This window comes from Mustela putorius, unplaced genomic scaffold (genome assembly GCF_011764305.1).
Source record: "Mustela putorius furo isolate JIRA1106 unplaced genomic scaffold, ASM1176430v1.1 tig00000095_pilon_pilon_pilon, whole genome shotgun sequence".
Classification (NCBI taxonomy): Eukaryota; Metazoa; Chordata; class Mammalia; order Carnivora; family Mustelidae; genus Mustela; species Mustela putorius.
The window spans coordinates 33637908-33656397 of record NW_025421280.1 but is presented as its reverse complement, the minus strand read 5'-3'; the positions used below and the strand labels follow the sequence as shown (position 1 = coordinate 33656397).

At 50.2% G+C, this 18490-nt stretch overlaps 1 protein-coding gene across 3 annotated transcripts; it reads right to left on the bottom strand.

Annotated features, from left to right (window-relative positions):
• Nucleotides 1–6367: 6367 nt before the first annotated feature.
• On the bottom strand, nucleotides 6368–14311 carry KEAP1 (kelch like ECH associated protein 1). Of its 3 annotated transcripts, none has more exons than XM_045084115.1 (6): nucleotides 14085–14311; nucleotides 11405–12090; nucleotides 8973–9658; nucleotides 7705–7910; nucleotides 7266–7442; nucleotides 6368–7106 (listed from the first exon to the last, which is right to left on the bottom strand). In XM_045084115.1, the coding sequence occupies exons 2-6, from the start codon at nucleotides 12041–12043 to the stop codon at nucleotides 6940–6942; spliced, it is 1875 nt and encodes a 624-aa protein (XP_044940050.1). In that variant the 5' UTR covers nucleotides 12044–12090; nucleotides 14085–14311; the 3' UTR covers nucleotides 6368–6939. The 3 variants fall into 3 exon arrangements, with proteins under 3 accessions (XP_044940050.1, XP_004748493.1, XP_004748492.1); XM_004748436.3 differs by lacking the exon at nucleotides 14085–14311 and adding an exon at nucleotides 13709–14043 and having other exon boundaries at nucleotides 11405–12112; XM_004748435.3 differs by lacking the exon at nucleotides 14085–14311 and adding an exon at nucleotides 13709–14042.
• Nucleotides 14312–18490: the final 4179 nt, after the last annotated feature.

Below are 18490 nucleotides of genomic sequence, written 5' to 3'. Positions count from 1 at the left end.
AAATCTTAAAAACAAAACAGAATGCACACCCAAGGGAGAAGATAGTCACTGAATTGAAGGCATGTTGTACTGCACAAACCAGGGGACTCTAGCATCCAGAATGACCGTGACCTTCAAAGAGCTCAAGGTTACCCTAGACACTGTCCACTTGACTAAGAGTGGGAAGTTATTTGTTTCCTATATGACTAGGACTCCATCCTCTTTCACCTTCATCTTTGATAATCTTTTTTTTTTTTTAAGACTTATTTATTTGACAGAGAGAGAGAGAGAGATCACAAGTAGGCAGAGAGGCAGGCAGAGGGAGAGGGGGAAGCAGTCTCCCTGCTGAGCAGAGAGCCCAATGTTGGGCTCAATCCCAGGACCCTGAGACCAGAACCTGAGCTGAAGGCAGAGGCTTAACCCAGTGAGCCACCCAGGCGCCCTTTGATGATCTCTCTATACTGAAACTTCCCCTCAGCTTATAAACATGCTATTTTCTGAATCTCAAAAACAAAACCCAAGCCCTCCCTGAACTCTTTGTTCCTCTCTAGCTTTCACCCAGTCTTTTTCTGCCTCTTCTCATCCAAATGCCTCAGAAGAGATGTTCTCTTCCTCAGTGTTCCTGGCTGATTCAGTGTTGTCTTCTCAACACTTGTACCTGTTTCAAGGAGGCACTCCCTAGGTTTTTACTGTAGGGATCTGTTGCTTTACCCTCACCAGTCTCCTGAAGTGGTTCGCTATAAGATTGCTTTCCAGTCACCAAATCCAGTAGGCATTTGAAGGGGTCTATCTTTCTGAAGCTCTTTGCACTTCATAGCATTATTCCTTACAATTTTTGTGTTCCCCAAAGAACAAATAATCCAATCAAGAAACGGGCAGAGGACGTGAACAGACATTTCTGCAAAGAAGACATCCAGATGGCCAACAGACTCATGAAAAAGTGCTCCACATCACTCGGCATCAGGAAAATACAAATCAAAACCACAATGAGATACCACCTCACACCAGTCAGAATGGCTTAAATTAACAAGTCAGGAAATGACAGATGCTGGCGAGGATGCAGAGAAAGGGGAACCCTCCTAGACTATTGGTGGGAAAGCAAGCTGGTGCAACCACTCTGGGAAACAGCATGGAGGTTCCTCAAAAAGTTGAAAATAGAACTACCTTATGACCCAGCAATTGCACTACTGGGTATTTACCCTAAAGATACAAATGTAATGATCCGAAGGGGCACGTGCACCCGAATGTTTATAGCAGCAATGTCCACAATAGCCAAACTATGGAAAGAACCTAGATCTCCATCAACAGATGAATGGATAAAGAAGACGTGGTATATACACACAATGGAATACTATGCAGCCATCAAAAGAAATGAAATCTTGCCATTTGCGACAACGTGGATGGAACTAGAGTGTATTATGCTTAGTGAAATAAGTCAATCAGAGAAAGACAACTATCATATGATCTCCCTGATATGAGGAAGTGGAGATGCAACATGGGGGTTTTGGGGGGTAGGAAAAGAATAAATGAAACAAGATGAGATTGGGAGGGAGACAAACCATAAGATACTCTTAATGTCACAAAACAAACTGAGGGGGTGCTGGGGAAGGGGGGTAGGGAGAGGGTGTTGGGGTTATGGACGTTGGGGAGGGTATGTGCTATGGTGAGTGCTGTGAAGTGTATAAACCTGGCAATTCACAGACCTGTACCCTTGGGGCTAATAATACATTATATGTTTATAAAAAAAAATTAAAAACTTCTAAAAATTTTTTGTGTTCAACTTTTTCTCTTCTTAGCCTCTGTGACACTATACTTTTCTTAGTTTTCTCGTGTTTTTCTGCTGTGGTTGTCTGTTGGGGCTTCTCTTCCATTTACTCAAGTGTTTCTCAGAATGTGCTTTTTAAAAAAAATTTATTTATTTATTTGACAGAGAGAGGCCACAAGTAGGCAGAGAGGCAGGCAGAGAGAGGCAGGGAAGCAGGCTCCCCACTGAGCAGAGAGCCTGATGCGGGGCTCGATCCCAGGACCCTGAGATCATGACCTGAGCTGAAGGCAGTGGCTTAACGCACTGAGTCACCCAGGTGCCCCTCAGAATATGCTTTTACCCGCTGCTGTTTCTGTTCTACAAGAGTATGTCTTGGAATGTGGTCCCTGGACAAGCAGCACCAGCATCAACTGGGAATTTTAGGAGTGCAATTTCTTGGGACCCACCTATAGAGTGAGGGACTTCTGGAAAATTTAACACTCATTTATGATTTAAAAAACAAAACAAAACAAAACAAAAAAAAAACTAGGTATAGAGGGGAGCTTCCTGAACTTGGAAGAAGTTCCAGCAAAGCTTAAGGTATAGGTGACAGAAAATCGTTCAGCAAACATCTGATTGAGTGGTGGCACATTAGAAGCACTCACCTTACTATTAGGAATAAGATAACTATTCCTCACTATTCCTACAACTAACCAACATTTCCCAGAAGGTCTTAGCTAATGCTGTAAGGCAAGAAAAAGAAATGAGTGGTGTGACTACTGAAAAGGATGACATTCTACTATTACTATTTGCAGACGATTTAACTCTCTGCTTTAAAAAAAAAACCCAGAAAACTAGAAAAAGGCTGGTGGAAGATCAAGATATCTAAATCAAAACTTTCCTATATACCAGAAATACCAATTTTATTATATTTTCCCAGAAATACCAATTGTAAAAGATCCAGGAGTAAAGATCTCATTGACAACAACCAGACCCATAAAACTCCCATGAATAAACCCTTCTTCACAAGTCCTTTGTGGAGAAATTATAAAGCCTTCCTGAGGACAGCAAAGAAGACTTCACTAAACAGGTACACTAAGTCCACGAACAGAGACCTAATATTGCAAAAATATTATTTCACCCCAACTTGATAATTTTAATGCAACCCAATTAAATTTTTCATGGGATTTCATTCATGAAGCAAAGAATAAATATGCAATAACAGAATAGCTCAGGGTTTTTTTGTTTGTTTGTTTAAAAAAATAGAAAAGGGAGAGGGATTTACTCTGATATTAAGACATGTTATAAAACTTCAGTAATTTAAATGATAAAATTGATGCAAAAATGGATAGTTAGGTAAAACAGTAGTAATCTGATATAACAGAATAGAGGTCCCACACATACATGAGAAGTCTGTGTATGATTGGGATAGCATTTAAGAACTATGGATAAAGAATTAATTAGTCAAGAAATGGTTTGAAAAATAAATGGTTAAGCAGCGATAGCTATCCATGCAAAAAATTAAATTCCTACTCGATACTATATATACCAACAAATTCCTGTTAGATTTAAAAATGGTACAAAAACAAAACAATCATATCTGAAGGAAAAACAGCACAAAAATTTTCTAGTGTCTCTATTAGTCAGGATTCTTGGTTTTAACAGAACCAACAAAAACCGAGTCTGGTTACCTTAAGCAGAAACAATGTATGGGCAGGAGACAACAACTTAACAAATGGGTAGGAAGCCACGGGAAATGCAAAAGTCCTCAAATATGACACAGAAGAGACAAAACATCAAGGAAGAGTGATAAATTCAACTGTGTGAAATCTATAAAGAGCTCCTAGAAGCAGTAAGAATGTGGTTTGTTACAACCACTTTGGAGAGGAATCTGGCAGGATATAAGGAAAGCTGTGCTTACCCTAAGATCTAGTAAGTTCCACCTCTTAGTATCCCCCTGGAGAAATACACACATTTGTGCCCAAGGAGACATGGTTAAGAGTGGGCATTTCAGCCTTATCCGTAATTCTGAGAAATGAAAAGACCTAACATTGTAGGTACTGGAAAAGATAAAACAGAACATAGTACCCGGCAAAAGGATTGTGACGTCACAGACAAAAAGATCTAGAAGTCTGAGGGGGAAAAGCAAATTACAGAATTATACAGGCAACATTATACCATTTTTTTAAGGAAATACATAGAACATTTCTGCAGTTTGTTTTAAGTTGAGAGGGGGCTGGAATGGAGAAATAGTAAGCTTTTATCTATAATGTTCAGCTTTATCTATAATGTTCAATTTTTTAGAGGTAATACTTAGGTATTTAACAATTAAAGAGAAATGAGCATGGCCCACAGGGCCTCTTCTGACACCATGTTCCTCCTCCCTCTCAGAGTTCACCTAGATTGCTTCCCAGTGCCACAGGACCTTTGCATGTGATGCTTCTTCCATCCAGAATCTTGCCCTCCTTTCCTCATCAAGTTTACACTATCAGTTCCTTTGGATTTCTATGAGAAAACCCCCACCTCAACAATGGTTTCTCAGAGCCTCTGACCTAGGTCAAGTTCCTGGCCTTCAGAGGGCTTGCCTTTGAACCTAATTACATGTGTATTTTGTGATCATTCATTCCAGCTCTCTGAGTGTCATGCCTGTTCCTCACTGTGTCTGAACACCTCACTTCAGGTCTGATAAAACAGCCATTTGAGAACTACTTGTTGGAAGCATTAAAGCCTGGAGGCTAGAAAAATGACTTTACACCCTCCTAAAACAATTTTACCTTGAGGCCTCAAACCTGACACATCCCCAAACATGGTTACTTCTCTTCTATACCTGCAGCCTCCTCAAAGCTTCTCTACCCCTGGCTGCTGATTAAGGTTGAAGCCACACAGGAACATTCCGAAATCTCTGCCCTCCTTATCTCATCAGTCTTCTCACTGTGGATCCGACCTCTCCATTCCCACAGCCTCATCCAAACTGGTGTCTTCTCGCCTGCCTAATGCAATAGCTGCCTCACCTTTCCAACGCACTCCAGTCGGCAGCCACCTATGCCCATGTAGCTTCCAGAGCCATTGACTTTCAAATGGGAACTTAACCATGACCCGCAGCAGCCTGTCACTCAGCATGGTTGTAATACTGCTTCAGCATCTGGCTTCCCCGCGGAGGTGCCCCAGTTTACCCCGGGGTGTGGGGGTGGGAGGCTGAGGGGTTCTGGGATGCCAGCCTTTCAGTGTTCAAACTGGGACTGTCCTGGGGAAAACCAGGACGAGTTGGTCACCCTACTCCCAGGCTGTAATTTCCACGAGGGCGGGGATCATCTGGGGCCTGTTCATGACCCTAGCCCCTTTGATACCTAGCGCAACAGCTGTCTTTGCAGAGTTAGAAAGGGAGTGTCGATACTCACCTTTGTTGGTCCAGCAAGTTTACATGCCCAGTCGGTGTCCAAGTACCATTTTTGCAGGTAAGAAACTGTTCACCTTGCTTTGCTGAATCAGTTGAAACCTGACCTCAAGACCAGGGTTCTAACCCTTGTAGAAGGAAACACCACTCTGGGATAGGCTGTGTGGCTTCTGGCAACCGGATTACATGCAAATTCCTTTTGACTCTAGATTAGATCGCTGTTTCCGGAACTTTCACTGATAGACACACTGATCCCACGGGACCTCCTGTCCCTTCTCACACACAGGGTTAGCGCACGCTGTGGCTGCTTAGTGTCCACTAGAGTTGAATCTAAACCCTACCACTTTGTGGCCACATGACCTTGGGCAAGTCACTTCCCTGAACCTCTGATCTGTAAAGAACGCAGGCTTTGCCTTCCTAGCTCACAGCACTCTTGAGGATCAAGTAATGTGCAAAAAACCGCAAATGCTAAAAGGGTGTCCAGATACTGTTTTCAGTTCTTAGTCCTTCCCCACCCATTCAATGCACCCAATGCAGATTTATTTTCTTGTTCCAATAAAACCTTAGAAGAGGACCAAGGAAGCGGCGCGACCAAGACAACCTTCAGGTGACTTGAGTGAATGAAGCTGTGAGACGGGAGGTTAAGGTTTTCCCTGGAAAGGAAGGAATCAAACGTCTCCTCGCTAAGCCCCTTGGGAGAGCCTGGGATATTCCTGACAGCGGAGACCACACTTCGTTCCTCTTTGCTCCACACTCCCAGTACAAATAGCTCATTGCCTTAAGGAGAGAGCCAGGCCGTATATTGCCTTCACAGGGATTGTTCGGAAGAGGAGACCAGGTTCCAGCGAGCCCTCTGCCTAAGAAAATTCCCAAGAGCCCCTTTTGTCCTTTTGATACCCCGGCACCTAAATAAAAGGCTCAGTCTGTGCAACTGAAGCGCATAAAAATGACCGGCTAGATTTTCACTGATTTGAAAGGCATGTTGGGGATGGTTTGCCTGAAAATAGAACTCCAGGGAGACCTAAAAGAGAGGTGTCAAGGAGTTAAGTCATTGTCTTCAAAGCAGCCCTACGTGACAAAGTGAGCCCTGTGTGGCTTGCCCACGGGGAGACAGATGCCCTACATGTCAAGATGCCATGGGCAGAGATAACGAACTGGTTTCAAATTCAAACTCAAAATCAAGGACTTGAGTACGTTTCCAAAGAGTCCCTTCTGTCCCCAGGTTTGAGATCTCCAGCTGACAGCCCGGGTGGAAGACACTAGTTAGTTTGTTCTTTATTTTCATTGGAAAGTTATAGGGTTACTTATCAACAAAATGACTGTCCAGGGCAGAGATATCCAGTGGTTTCTATGTACAGGCCCATCCCTGGGGTCCACACCTCCACAGGAGCCTCACCCCAGAGGCCTCAGCTGGCTCCTTCCCAGGCCTCCAGGAACCAACCACAAAGACACAAGGAACAAAAACCCCACCTGACCTCAGCACCTGTTTTCACCCCAAAGGGAGGTGGCAGCTGCTGGTTGGAGACCCAGGCCTACTCTCAGAGTAGTGGGTGCAGAGGCCTCTCTCCTGGGAGCCTGCCTTTCATGCACCCCCTTCCCAGGAAGGCTCTCTTGGACATTCCTGGGACAACTCTGACAGGCTCATGGGTTTCTGCTGTGGCCTTCTTTTCTTTCTAGTTGTCATCTGAACACTGAGGCACCTCAGCCTCCCATCTTGAAGGATAAGCATTTGCACTGCTGCCTTTTCTTTTGTCCCTGTTTTTGTACAAAAACAACAATACTCTCGATCAGACCATTTTTTTGCCCAAGAAACACAAGTGGCTCAACAGGTACAGTTCTGCTGGTCGATCTGCTTCCGGCAGGGCTCCATGGTGACAGCAACACCCACCCCGCTCCGGCCAGATGTCATGTGGGTCACCTCACTCCAGGTGTCTGTGTCTGGGTCGTAACACTCCACACTGTCCAGGAACGTGTGACCGTCGTAGCCTCCTGCAGGGGGAGCAGAGGAGACAGTCACCCCCTCTGAGGGGAGAGGAAAGAAAGAGGGAGAAGGAACTGCAAGAAGCCCTCCTACGGGGATCTGAGCCTGACCCCAAAGATGGGGTTAATCAGGCTTCTCCACCCAGGTCCCCGCCCCCAGGGCCTCACCGAGAACGTAGATCCTGCCCTGGTGCACAGTAATCCCCAGGGCACTTCGCCGATGCTTCATGGGAGCTACAAAAGTCCACGTTTCTGTCTCGACGTCATAGCGCTCCACGCTGTTCAGCTGGTCCTGACCATCGTAGCCTCCCGCAGCATAGATGCAGTTGTGCAAGACACAGACTCCTAAACCGTACCATGCAAAGAGAGTGACTCCAGGGCCTGGCGCTGGGGGCCCCAGGCACTGCCTTCTTGGGGGCACCCTCCCCTCTCCCCTCTTCTGGGGCGCCCTTCAGAGAAGAGCTCAGACGGTTAGGATCTAGCTCTCCTGGGTGTGCCACAGGGTTTAAAACTGAAACAGGAAGCCTCCCACAGGCCTTGTCGAGTTTCATTCCCCAGGGTTGGGGGGGTGTTCCTCCACGCTCCCTTCCTGGCAGCCCCCACCCACCTGCCCCACTTCGGATGGTGTTCATGGGTGTGATCATTCGCCACTCATCTCTCTCTGGGTAGTAACACTCGGCTGAGTTGAGGCGGTTTGTTCCATCGAAGCCCCCGACGGCATAGAGCAAACGGTTGAGGACAGCCACCCCTACCCCGATCCTTCGAGTCAGCATTGGGGCCACCAAGTGCCACTCGTCCCGCTCTGGCTCATACCTGCAAGGGCATAGTAACAATGACAATGGCGATCATAGCTGCCCTGTATGGAACACGATGCCCCGACATGCCGCCTGTTCTTTATGCACTTGAACTCTTTACTCCTCGTAGCGTGTCTCTGAGGAAACAGGTTCACAGCCATCATCTGCTCAAGGTTACCTGCACGTCTGCTGGACGCTGAGGGTGGATCCACCATACACCACTGCCAGGCCCTATGCTGCGTGTTGTTAGCGCCCCCCAAACCCTCTTAGCCTGTTGGACAGGTGGTCCTCATTATCATCTCCCACTTCCCCATCACCTTCAGATGACAAGACAGAAGCACAGAGGGATGAAATGGCATGTCCCGGGGTCACCGTGGAGGTGGGGCTGGGGGTCTGACCCAGGCTTCTAGGACACTAGAATCCTAATTCTAACAACTAGGCTACCACCCAGGATGGTTTCTGTCAAAGTGTGCTGTTTGTTTAAAATTCCCATTCCCTAGCCCCGCTCCAAACCCACTGATGCCCGATCTCTAGCAGTGGACTAGGAAGTTTGTTTTAACAAGTTCTCCAGCTGAGAACTGTATCCTGGATCATGCTTCTAGAAGAGGAGAAGGCGAAGGACTGACTGTGCAAAAGTTGAAAGTCAAAACTGCTCAGCCTCTTAACACAGGGTCACCATGCAGTTGTGCAGGTTGTGCACTGCACAAGGAGTCACCTTCCACACAGAAGACCTCATATATCCGTTTATTACGGCAGTTTGGGGGCAGATGGCAGTAAGGTGTCATGCTGTAATAAAATTGGCAATTTACAACATCTTCAAACTGACAGAACTCCTTCCAAATCTGCAGGAGTTGTATGGGTTTGTGACAGCCCTATAAGCAATTCCCAGGCCCAGACACATCATCCAACGTCACTGACCACAAATCTCCCATGGATTTAGCCTCACCTGAGGCTTCCACTCCCTGAAGGCAGAGTGCAGAGACAGGTACCTAACAATAGGGGGAATCCCCAAATCCCAGTGGGTTAGTACCTGTTAGCAATGGGAACCTCAGAGCTCACCCCTCTGGGCCCTGCCACTCACCTCTCCACACTGTTGTGGTGGATGCAGCCATGGGAGCCACCAACGGCATAGATGTGGCCATCGATGACCCCAACCCCAATCCGATTGCGCGGTACACTCATGGGGGCACAGGGTGACCACTGGTTGGTCATGGGGTTATAGCAGTCCAGGGCATTGGAGTCGGTGTTGCCATCGGGCGAGTTGTTCCGGCCGCCCACAGCATACAGCAGGCCACCCACGACGCAGCCGGCCAGGCCGCTACGAGGCACCTGCAGGTCTGCCAGTCGGAGCCAGGTGCCGTCACTGGGGTTGTAGGCCTCCAGGTAGCTGAGCGACTGGCGGAAGTAGCCGCCGGCAGTGTAGATGAGCCGGCCGACTTTGGGCGCCCGACAGGGCATCACCTGCGTGGGCTTATGCAAGGTGAGCTCCTGGAAGATCTTGACTAGGTAGTCCTTGCAGCGGGAGTCCGACTGCAAGATCTCACACTTCTGCAGCTGCATCTGCAGGAAGTGGGGTGTGAGCGAGTGGCAGCGCACAGCACGGAGCAGCGCCTGCACGTAGAAGCGCCGCTGCTCGCAGTCATACTTGACCCAGTTGATGCAGGCGTGGAAGACCTCGGACTCGCAGCGCACGTTCAGATCGTCTCGGCTGATGAGCGTCACCAGCTGGCAATGGGACAGGTTGAAGAACTCCTCTTGCTTGGCCACCTGCGGAGGGCATTACTGTGACAGGCTGACTCCCCATGACAGCAGTATGACTGCGGACAGGTCACTCCACCTGCCTCTCACAACCTCAGTCTCCTATTTTGTAAAACGGGGATTCAAACAGTGTGAACCTCATAGCTTGGGACGATTAGAGTTAATACTCCATGCGAGGCATATACTACCTAAGTACTCAGGCAAATGGGCAAAGACACAATGTACTTTGTACCTTTTTGTATCATTTTGTGCTTGAACTACAAGATTGTTACCTTTTTTTTTTTAATTTTTAGAAGATTTTATTTATTTATTTGACAGACAGAGATCACAAGTAGGCAGAGAAGCAAGCAGGAGTGGGGGAGAAGCAGGTCCCCTGCTGAGGAGAAAGCCCACTGGATCCCAGGACCCTGAGATCATGACCCCAGCCGAAGGCAGAGGCTTAACACACTGAGCCACCCAGGTGCCCCAATTGTTACTTTTTAAACGAAATTACTTTTTCAAAAGGGCAGATTGACTAAAAAGGAAAAAATAATAGCCACAGAATATCCTAGAAAAAGTGTAGGCTCTAAAGAAAGAAGGCTGAGCTGCAACTTGGCCCCCTGTTTCTAACTAGGTGATCTTGGGCAATGCTCCGTGCCTTGGTTTTCCTCCTCTATTAGCAGCTACCTCACAGCTGGGCTACTCCTAGGGCATACAGGGCCCCAGGCAAATATTTCCTGTCAGGCACCAGTCTATATAAATAATTTCAGTCGCCCCTCATCAGCAGGTCACCAACACTCGGGTACCCCAAGCCCACGCAATCCCTTTAAAGAAACACCGCACAGGCCTGCGGGAAAGCCCAGCTCACAGACCACCTTTCTGGAAGCCAGAGGCCCTAGGACTACTGCCAGCCTCCTCAGGGCATCTAGTCAACCCCACACGTTGGGTAGGGGGAAGGAGAACATCAGTCCTTAAGGAGAGAAACAGAAACCAGGACAGTATCTACCTCAGCTGATCCCAGCCACTGGGGGAGGACTTTGAAAACTTCCAGGAGGACCCTCTAAAGCATGGGACTCCCTAAGGCACGGGGCCTGGGGTACAGCCCTGTTGGGCCACAGCTAAGGGTGGTGCTTCCTCATAGGATAGTGGGGAAAATCCCATGATTTAAAGAATGGAAATCACTCAGAACAGGGGTAGGCCCACAGCAAGTGCTCAAAAACACTTATTATTATTGTCATCCCCAAGGGCACAACCTCTAGTGCCCGCTACCCACGAATCTGGGCTCATCATTGCGATTTTACAAGGAATCGCTGATTTTCTGCTCACAACTTCCTCCACTTAAAAACGAAAATGAAACCAACAACAGTGTAAGGACAACACTGCGTGGACCAGAGGAAACATGCCTAAGGGTCACATGTGAGGTAGGCAGCATGTCATGGGTGTTTAGTAAGTATCTGCAAACTGTGTGAAGCACTGGGCCCTCCTTTAGCACACCCCAGGGTTAAGCAGTTGTCAGCATTCGCTGCACCCTGTCCCAACTCTTGTTTCCAGAGAAGTCGGGGAGCCCAGAGATAGACCCAGAAAGTTCTCACTTTCCTCAGCTGTTTCCCAGAGTCACCCTGATATACAGACTAGGACCTCAGAACCCAATTTTTCTCCAGCAACCTGACCTAACTCTTCACATGTCAAGGGAAGACAGGGATGCCTGTCCATCTGTCCCTGTTCCTTCTGATGCCACCCCCAAGCCCAGGCCCCAAGTCTCCTCCAGCCACTCACCTCTCCGAAGTGCATATAGATGTATTCGCGGGCGCGCTGGTGCAGCTCGGCACAGCCGATCTGTTCAGCGAAGTTGGCAATGCCAATGGCGTTGCTGGGGTCCAGCTGCTGCACGAGGAAGTCGCTGCAGGCGCGGACGACGCTGTCGATCTGGTACATGACGGCACCGTTCATCACGTGGAGCACGCACTTCTCACCCATGGAGATGGAGGCCGTGTAGGCAAACTCAATGAGGCGCTCCATGACCTTGGGGTGGATGCCCTCAATGGACACCACCTCCATGCCCTGCTCCCGTAGCCCATTGGTGAACATGGCCTTGAAGACGGGGCTAGATGAGGCCAGCACCACCTTGTGAGCCATGAACTGGGCGGCTGGCGCGTCCTCGTATTTGACCTGCAGTGTGACATCACACAGCTGCTGGCTGAGCCGCAGCTCGTTCATAATGCCGAAGGCCTGCTTGGTGTGGTCCTCCAGCGTGTAGCTGAAGGTGCGGTTGCCGTGCTGGGAGGGCGTCACCTCGGCTTTGCACTCGGTGGAGGCGTACATCACCGTGTCCCCTGCCCCCTCAGGGCGCTGTGACCTCAGGGGAAGGAATCGGGTGCGGGCCCCAGCCCCGCTAGGCCTGGGTTCCGGCTGCATGGGGTTCCAGGTGACAAGGGACAACACCACCACTGGCACTCAGAGGCCTGGAGGAGGGAGAGCACAGGGCTGGGGGCAGGGCCTGGGGGTCAGGCCTCCTTTTTTTAAGATAAAGCGACTCCTAGACCAGTTTTCCTTCCCAAGCCCAGATGAAGCAATGTCCATTTGTGCTCATTAACTACCACATGGCCTCAGAGCCCAAGAGTCCATCCTAAAACACAGGTCAGACGATGTCTCCCCTCCCCCCCCCACCGCCGCTCAGAACCCCCCCCCCCAACTCCCTATGGCATGAAGAGTAAAACGAAACTCTTGCAGTGTCCTGCCCTATATACAGTCAGCCTCTGTCCGCCTCTTTCCTTTGCTCACTCTGTTCCACCTACCAGCTCTATCCCTTCCCAACAGAGCATTATCTAGCTCATTCACAGTATCTACTGTGTGCCAGGCACTGTTCTAGGCACTGGAGACATAGCAGAGGAGAAAGGCAGACATAAACTGTGCCGCCCTGGAGATGTCACCTGGGGAGGGATGGGCCATAAGTAAAATAAGCAAGACTTGAGGAGAAGTTGGGGTTGTGAAAAAAAGGACAACAGCATTGTGACAGGGTGCCTTGGGGCAGTTAGCGAGTAGTCCAGGGCTGTGTTAGAGCTGAGACAAGAAGGATGTACATGTGAAAGGGGTTTTCCAGGCAGAGGGAATGGCAAGTTCAAAGGCTCAGAGGCAGAATGAGAGAGACGATCTGGAGAGTCAGAGAGAAGTTTAAGGAGCGATACATAGGTTTCCATGAAACCTGTGGAGTCTGGAGGGCCAGGGCAGGAGCTGTGTTTTGAAAGATCCGCTTTGAGAAGATGGGGATTTGCAAGAGGCCCTCCAGGTTCTCCACTGATCTTTCCCGGACTCACAGCAGAGTCATCTCCTCTCTATTTCATTTCCCACCACAGCACTTGTCAGAAACCATAATGACCTCCACTGCTTGCTTGTTGAGGGATGGCCCATGTCTCTGGCCCTCAGCGGCAGGGCTTCTGAAGGCAGGGAGCCCTGTGTAGGTCAAGGCTGTGCCCACCCTCCCATGTGCCTCCCCCACGTCCTGCCTGGGGCCTGGCACTGCTCAGGGGTCAGCAAGCGAGCGGCTGGCTGGCTGCCCACTTCACTGTGCCTGCCACAGCACCCTCCTCCGCCGGGCCCAGGGCGCCGCTTGGCCGCCTCTCCCCGGCCGAGGCCCCTGTCCTGCCTCTTGATCTCTGGCCAGTCGGTCAACGGTGCCCCTAGGACACCGGGCACTTCTCCCCCACGAAGCGATCAGTGGGAGACTGCGCATGTCCTGCCGGAGCCGCCACCAAGGCCTGGAGAAGGGAGGAAGTGACCCCTGCCGTGCGGCCTTTTCACTGCCAACCCCAAGGCGCAGACCAACTCCCCAGCGCGCCGGACTCCCGGGCCCTCGGTCCGAGGGGCACTCCCTGGGCCTCTCGCCCCGCGTGCGTAGCTCCCGGGCCACCCCTCGGGTCGCGCCGTCCAACAAAAGCCGAGGACTCAGAGCCGCGCCCTCCTGGCCCTCCGCGAGGCCGCGGGAACCCCATGGCCACCGGACCCGCGGCGCCCCGTTCCCCGACCCCCGGGGCACTCCCGGCCCGCCGTTCGCACAGCCCGGGCGCAGGCCGCCTCACTCACCCCGCCATGGCCGCGCGCGAGCTCCGCCTCCGTCGCCCAGGCCCGGGCGCCTCCATCGCTGCGCCGGGGGGAGGCGTGGAGCGCGCGCAGGTCACCATGACTAAGCAGAGCCGGGCGCCGGCCGTGTCAGAATAAAAGTCCCCGCGGCCCCCGGCCTCCCGCGGCTGGGAGGGCAGAGGGGCCGCTCCCCCCGCCCCCGCCGCCAGTCACCAAGCTGCGCTGCCCCCGCGCGGCGACCACTCCGGCTGTCATTGCGGCGCGGCGCACCCAGTCGCCTGGTCCGAGCCGCCGGGAATCAGACCCTCGGGTTCGAGGCCCGGTGCGCCCCTGCCTGCACTGGAGATCGGTGGACAGCCCTAGCGGCCGGCGAGCTCACCTCGGCCGCCGCGTAGCCTTCTAGCTCTTGCCGCGGGGTGGGGATGCCCGGGGCACCAAGGCGGCTCCGGGCACAGTGGTGCCACCCGCGCGCAGAGCTTCCGGGAAACCCGAGGGTCCGCGTCCCGGCCGGGAGCGGCTCCCGCTTAACTTTAGCTATGGCGCGTCAGCCGTCGGGGGACCTTGGCCCTGGGGCGGCGAGGCCTGCGGGGTCTTGGACTTCGGGGGCGGGGGGGGGGCGGCCTCCGATCGGCGGGGAAGGAGGCGGGGAGAGGGCGGAGAGGCGCGGTGGGGAAGGAGCCGCGATTCCCCGCCCTTCCCGCAGGTGCCGGGCACCCCTGGGCAAAGAGTGGGCGAGGGCGCAAGGCCGCGGGTTGGGTTGGAGTGGGGGGGGGCGGTCCGGTCTGTCCCCACTTCGCACTGTCCCTTCCACCGGCTCGATTTCGTCATCTCAGCGCATGACTCCTCTCTCCGACCCGCTTTCCTCCCCCCTCCCCCGCCTTTTAAAAAAGATTTTATTTATCTCTGTCAGAGAGAGCAGAAGCAGGGGGAGCGGCAGGCAGAGGTAGAAGCAGGCTCCCCGCTGAGCAAGGATTTCCCAATGCCAGACTCCATCCCAGGACCCTGAGATCGTGACCTGAGCCCAGCGCAGATGCTTAACGGACTCAGCTACCCAGGCGTTCCCGCTCTTCTCCCTTTAACCCCACACAGTTCAGGCCTCACGGTCCAATGGTCGCAGGATTCATGCTTGGCTTTTCCTTGTCTTAAATTTTTAGTTCTCTCCAATCTAGAGGCGCATGAAGCTCGCCTACCCGGGGTCTGAAGCCCGGCTCTCCCATTCTCTAGCTCTGTAGGAACAGGTCTCTAATTCGACCTGTCTATGCTTCAGTTTTTTCCCTGTGAAGTGGTAATAATCCTAGCACCTACCGGCTTGGGGATCCGGAGGACATAGGAACAATAGTTATTTTTCAGTGCAAGAGATAACTGATTTGCCATTTATACTGATTTTATAAAGTTAATTTTTAAATGTACTTATTTTTTAAAAAGCTCATCTAGGGGCGCCTGGGTGGCTCAGTGCGTTAAAGCCTCTTCCTTCCGCTCAGGTCCTGATCCCAGAGTCCTGGGATAGAGCCCCACATCGCATCCCACTCTCTCTGCTCAGCAGGGAGCCTGCTTCCTTTTCTCTCTCTCTGCTTGCCTCTCTGCCTATTTGTGATCTCTCTCTGTCAAATAAATAAAATATTTAAATAAATAAATAAAAGAGCCCATCTAAGCCAAACTATGGAAGCAGCCTAAGTGTCCATCTATAGATGAATGGGTAAAGATTTGGCATATACTTATAATATTATTCAGCTATAAAAACGAATAAAATCTTGCCATTTGCAACAACATGGATGGAGCTGGGGGTATAATGCTAAGCAAAATAAACCAGTCAGAGAAAGATGAATACCATATGATTTCACTCAAGTGTGGAACTCAAGAAAAAAAGGCTGGGGCTCCTGGGCGCCTCAGTTGGTGAAGCACCTGACTCTTGATTTCAGTTTAGGTCAAGATCTCAGGGTTGTCAGATAAGCCCCAGAATAGGCTCCATGCTGGAGGAGGAGCCTGCTTAAGATTCTTTCTCCCTTGGGATGCCTGGGTGGTTCAGTGGGTTAAGCCTCTGCCTTTGGCTCAGGTCAAGATCTCAGGGTTCTGGGATCGAGTCCCGCATTGGGCTCTCTGCTCAGCGGGGATCCTGCTTCCTCCTCTCTCTCTCTGCCTGCCTCTCTGCCTACTTGTGATCTCTGTCTGTCAAATAAATAAATAAAATATTTGAGAGAAAGGGGGATGGGACGCCTGGGTGGCTCAGTTGGTTAAGCAGCTGCCTTTGGCTCAGGTCATGATCCCAAGGTCATGGGATCGAGTCCCGCATTGGGCTCCTTGCTTGGCAGGGAACCTGCTTCTCCCTCTGCCTCTGCCTGCCTCTCTGTCTGCCTGTGCTCGCTCGCTCTCTCTCCCTCTGTCTCTGACAAATAAATAAATAAAATCTTTTAAAAAGGGGGGGGGGAGATTCTTTCTCCCTCATTCTCTGCTCCTCCCTCCTCCCTATCTTAAAAAAATAAGAAAAAAAAAGAGAGAGAGCAACAACCCGCAAACAGACTCTTAACTATAGAGAACAAAGTGCTGGTTACCAGAAAGGAAGTGGGTGGGGGATGGGTGGAATAGGTGAAAGGGGTTAATTAAGAGTACATTTACCATGATGAGCACTGAGTAATGTATAGAATTATTGAATCACTATATTGAACACCTGAAACTAATACAACACTGTATGGTAACTACACTGGAATGAAAATAATTTAAAAAAAATTTTTTAGAGCATGAGTGGGGAAAGGGGAAGGGTCAAGGGAGAGAAAGAATTTTTTTTTAGATTTTATTTATTTACTTGACAGAGAAACATCAAGAGAGGGAACACAAGCAGGGGGAGCAAGAGAGGGAGAAGCAGGCTCCCCATTGAGCAGGGAGCCCGATGCCAGGCTCATTCCGAGGACACTGGGATCGTGACCTGAGCGGAAGGCAGAGGTTTCAACCCACTGAGCCACCCAGCCCCCCCCCCCCCCCCAGAGGATCTTAAGCAGGCTCCATGCTCACGGAGAAGGCCAATGTGAAGCTCCATCTCACGGCCCTAAGATCATGACCTGAGTTGAAATCAAGAGTCCGAGGCTTTACCAATTGAGCCACCCAGGAGCCCCTAATTTTTTTTTTTTTAAGATTTATTTATTTATTTATTTGACAGCAGAATCACAAGTGGGCAGAGAGGCAGGCAGAGAGAGACGGGGAAGCAGGCTCCTGGTGGAGCAGAGAGCCCTGGTGGGCCTCCATCCCAGGCCCCGGAGACCATGCAGAGGCCCAACCCACTGAGCAAGCCAGGCACCCCCTAATTTTTTTTTTAAAGAAAAACTATATATCTTTGAAGAGACATAATCGAGGATACAACACTTAAAGTTCTCTAATGAAATGGCTTCACAAAAATCTTAAAAAACAAGCATCTCATAGGAATAATTCTTGCCATATGTGATATACATTCATTCCTGAAAAGCTAGATGATAAACTGACCCAAATTTCAACTGCACTTGGGAAATCTGTTTCCTAAAGATGCTCTATATTAAATCTTCTTTAAAAGAAAAAAAAAAAAGAGTCCATCTAAATGAAAACTAGGCGAATAATCGAAGGAAATGCCAGGCTAAAAAGCTGTTGGTCTAAGAAAAGATTCTGCCAGCCTTAGGAGTGCATTTTAAAGATTCAACATCTCTACTCAGTCTAGGATTAAATCCAAGCCAGAGGGTGGAAGCGGGTGCTGTTGAGTGAAGCTGCAGTTCCAGGCTTCTCCAGCAGGGGCGCCATAGCACAGTCAGCGAACACGCAGAGCGGCCCCCAGCTCTAAGGCAACCAGCACCTTCCCAGAATGTGTTTGAAGCACTTTCATACCTTAAAATCAAACCTACAGACCCTGTGACCCAGCGATGCCACTTGCAGAGGTTTATCCAAGATACACTTGCACACGTGCAAGAGGATGTACCGCAGTACTGTGTATAAAGGCAAAGGCTTGGACTCAAACCCCATGACCCTCCATAGGATCCTGATGTGGTATGTTGCGGGCCCAACCCCGCTGTAAAATATTATGCAGCCAGTGAAAGGGATTAAGACATTTGCCTTCTGGATGTTATGTCAATTTTTTTTTTTTTTTGGGGGGGCGCCTGGGTGCCTCAGTAGGTTAAGCCTCTTCCTTCAGCTCAGGTCATGATCTCACGGTCCTGGGATTGAGCCCCGTGTCAGGCTCTCTGCTCAGCAGGGAGCCTGCTTCCCTCTCTGTCTCTGCCTGCCTCTCTTCCTACTTGTGATCTCTCTCTCTCTGTCTGCAGATAAATAAATAAAATCTTTTTTTTAATTTTTAAAAAATGTAAAAAGTAAAAAAAAAATTTTTTTTAGTGCTATGGATCAAATTGTCAACCCCTATGCTCCCCCACAAGAAATATATGTTGAATTCCTAACCCCCAACACGATGGTATTTGGAGATGGGTCTTTGGGGAGGATGAGGCCATTCATGGTGGGGCCCCATGATGGGATTTGAGCCCTTATAAGAAGAGACACCAGAGAGCTTCTTGATTTCTCTATGCCAAGAGAGGACACAGCAGGAAGGTCGCCATGTGCAAGCCAGGAAGACAGTCCTCACTCGCACTAGATAAGGTTGGTGTGCTCATCTTGGACTTCCAAACCCCAGAACCGTGAGAAGTAAGTCTCTGCTGTTTCAACTGCTCAGGTAATGGTGTCTGTTATGACAGCCTGAGCCAACTAAGAGGGTAAGACAGTACAAATCTGTGGGTGTGCAACAGTTTCCAAGATATACTAGTAAGTGAAAAAGCAAGATGC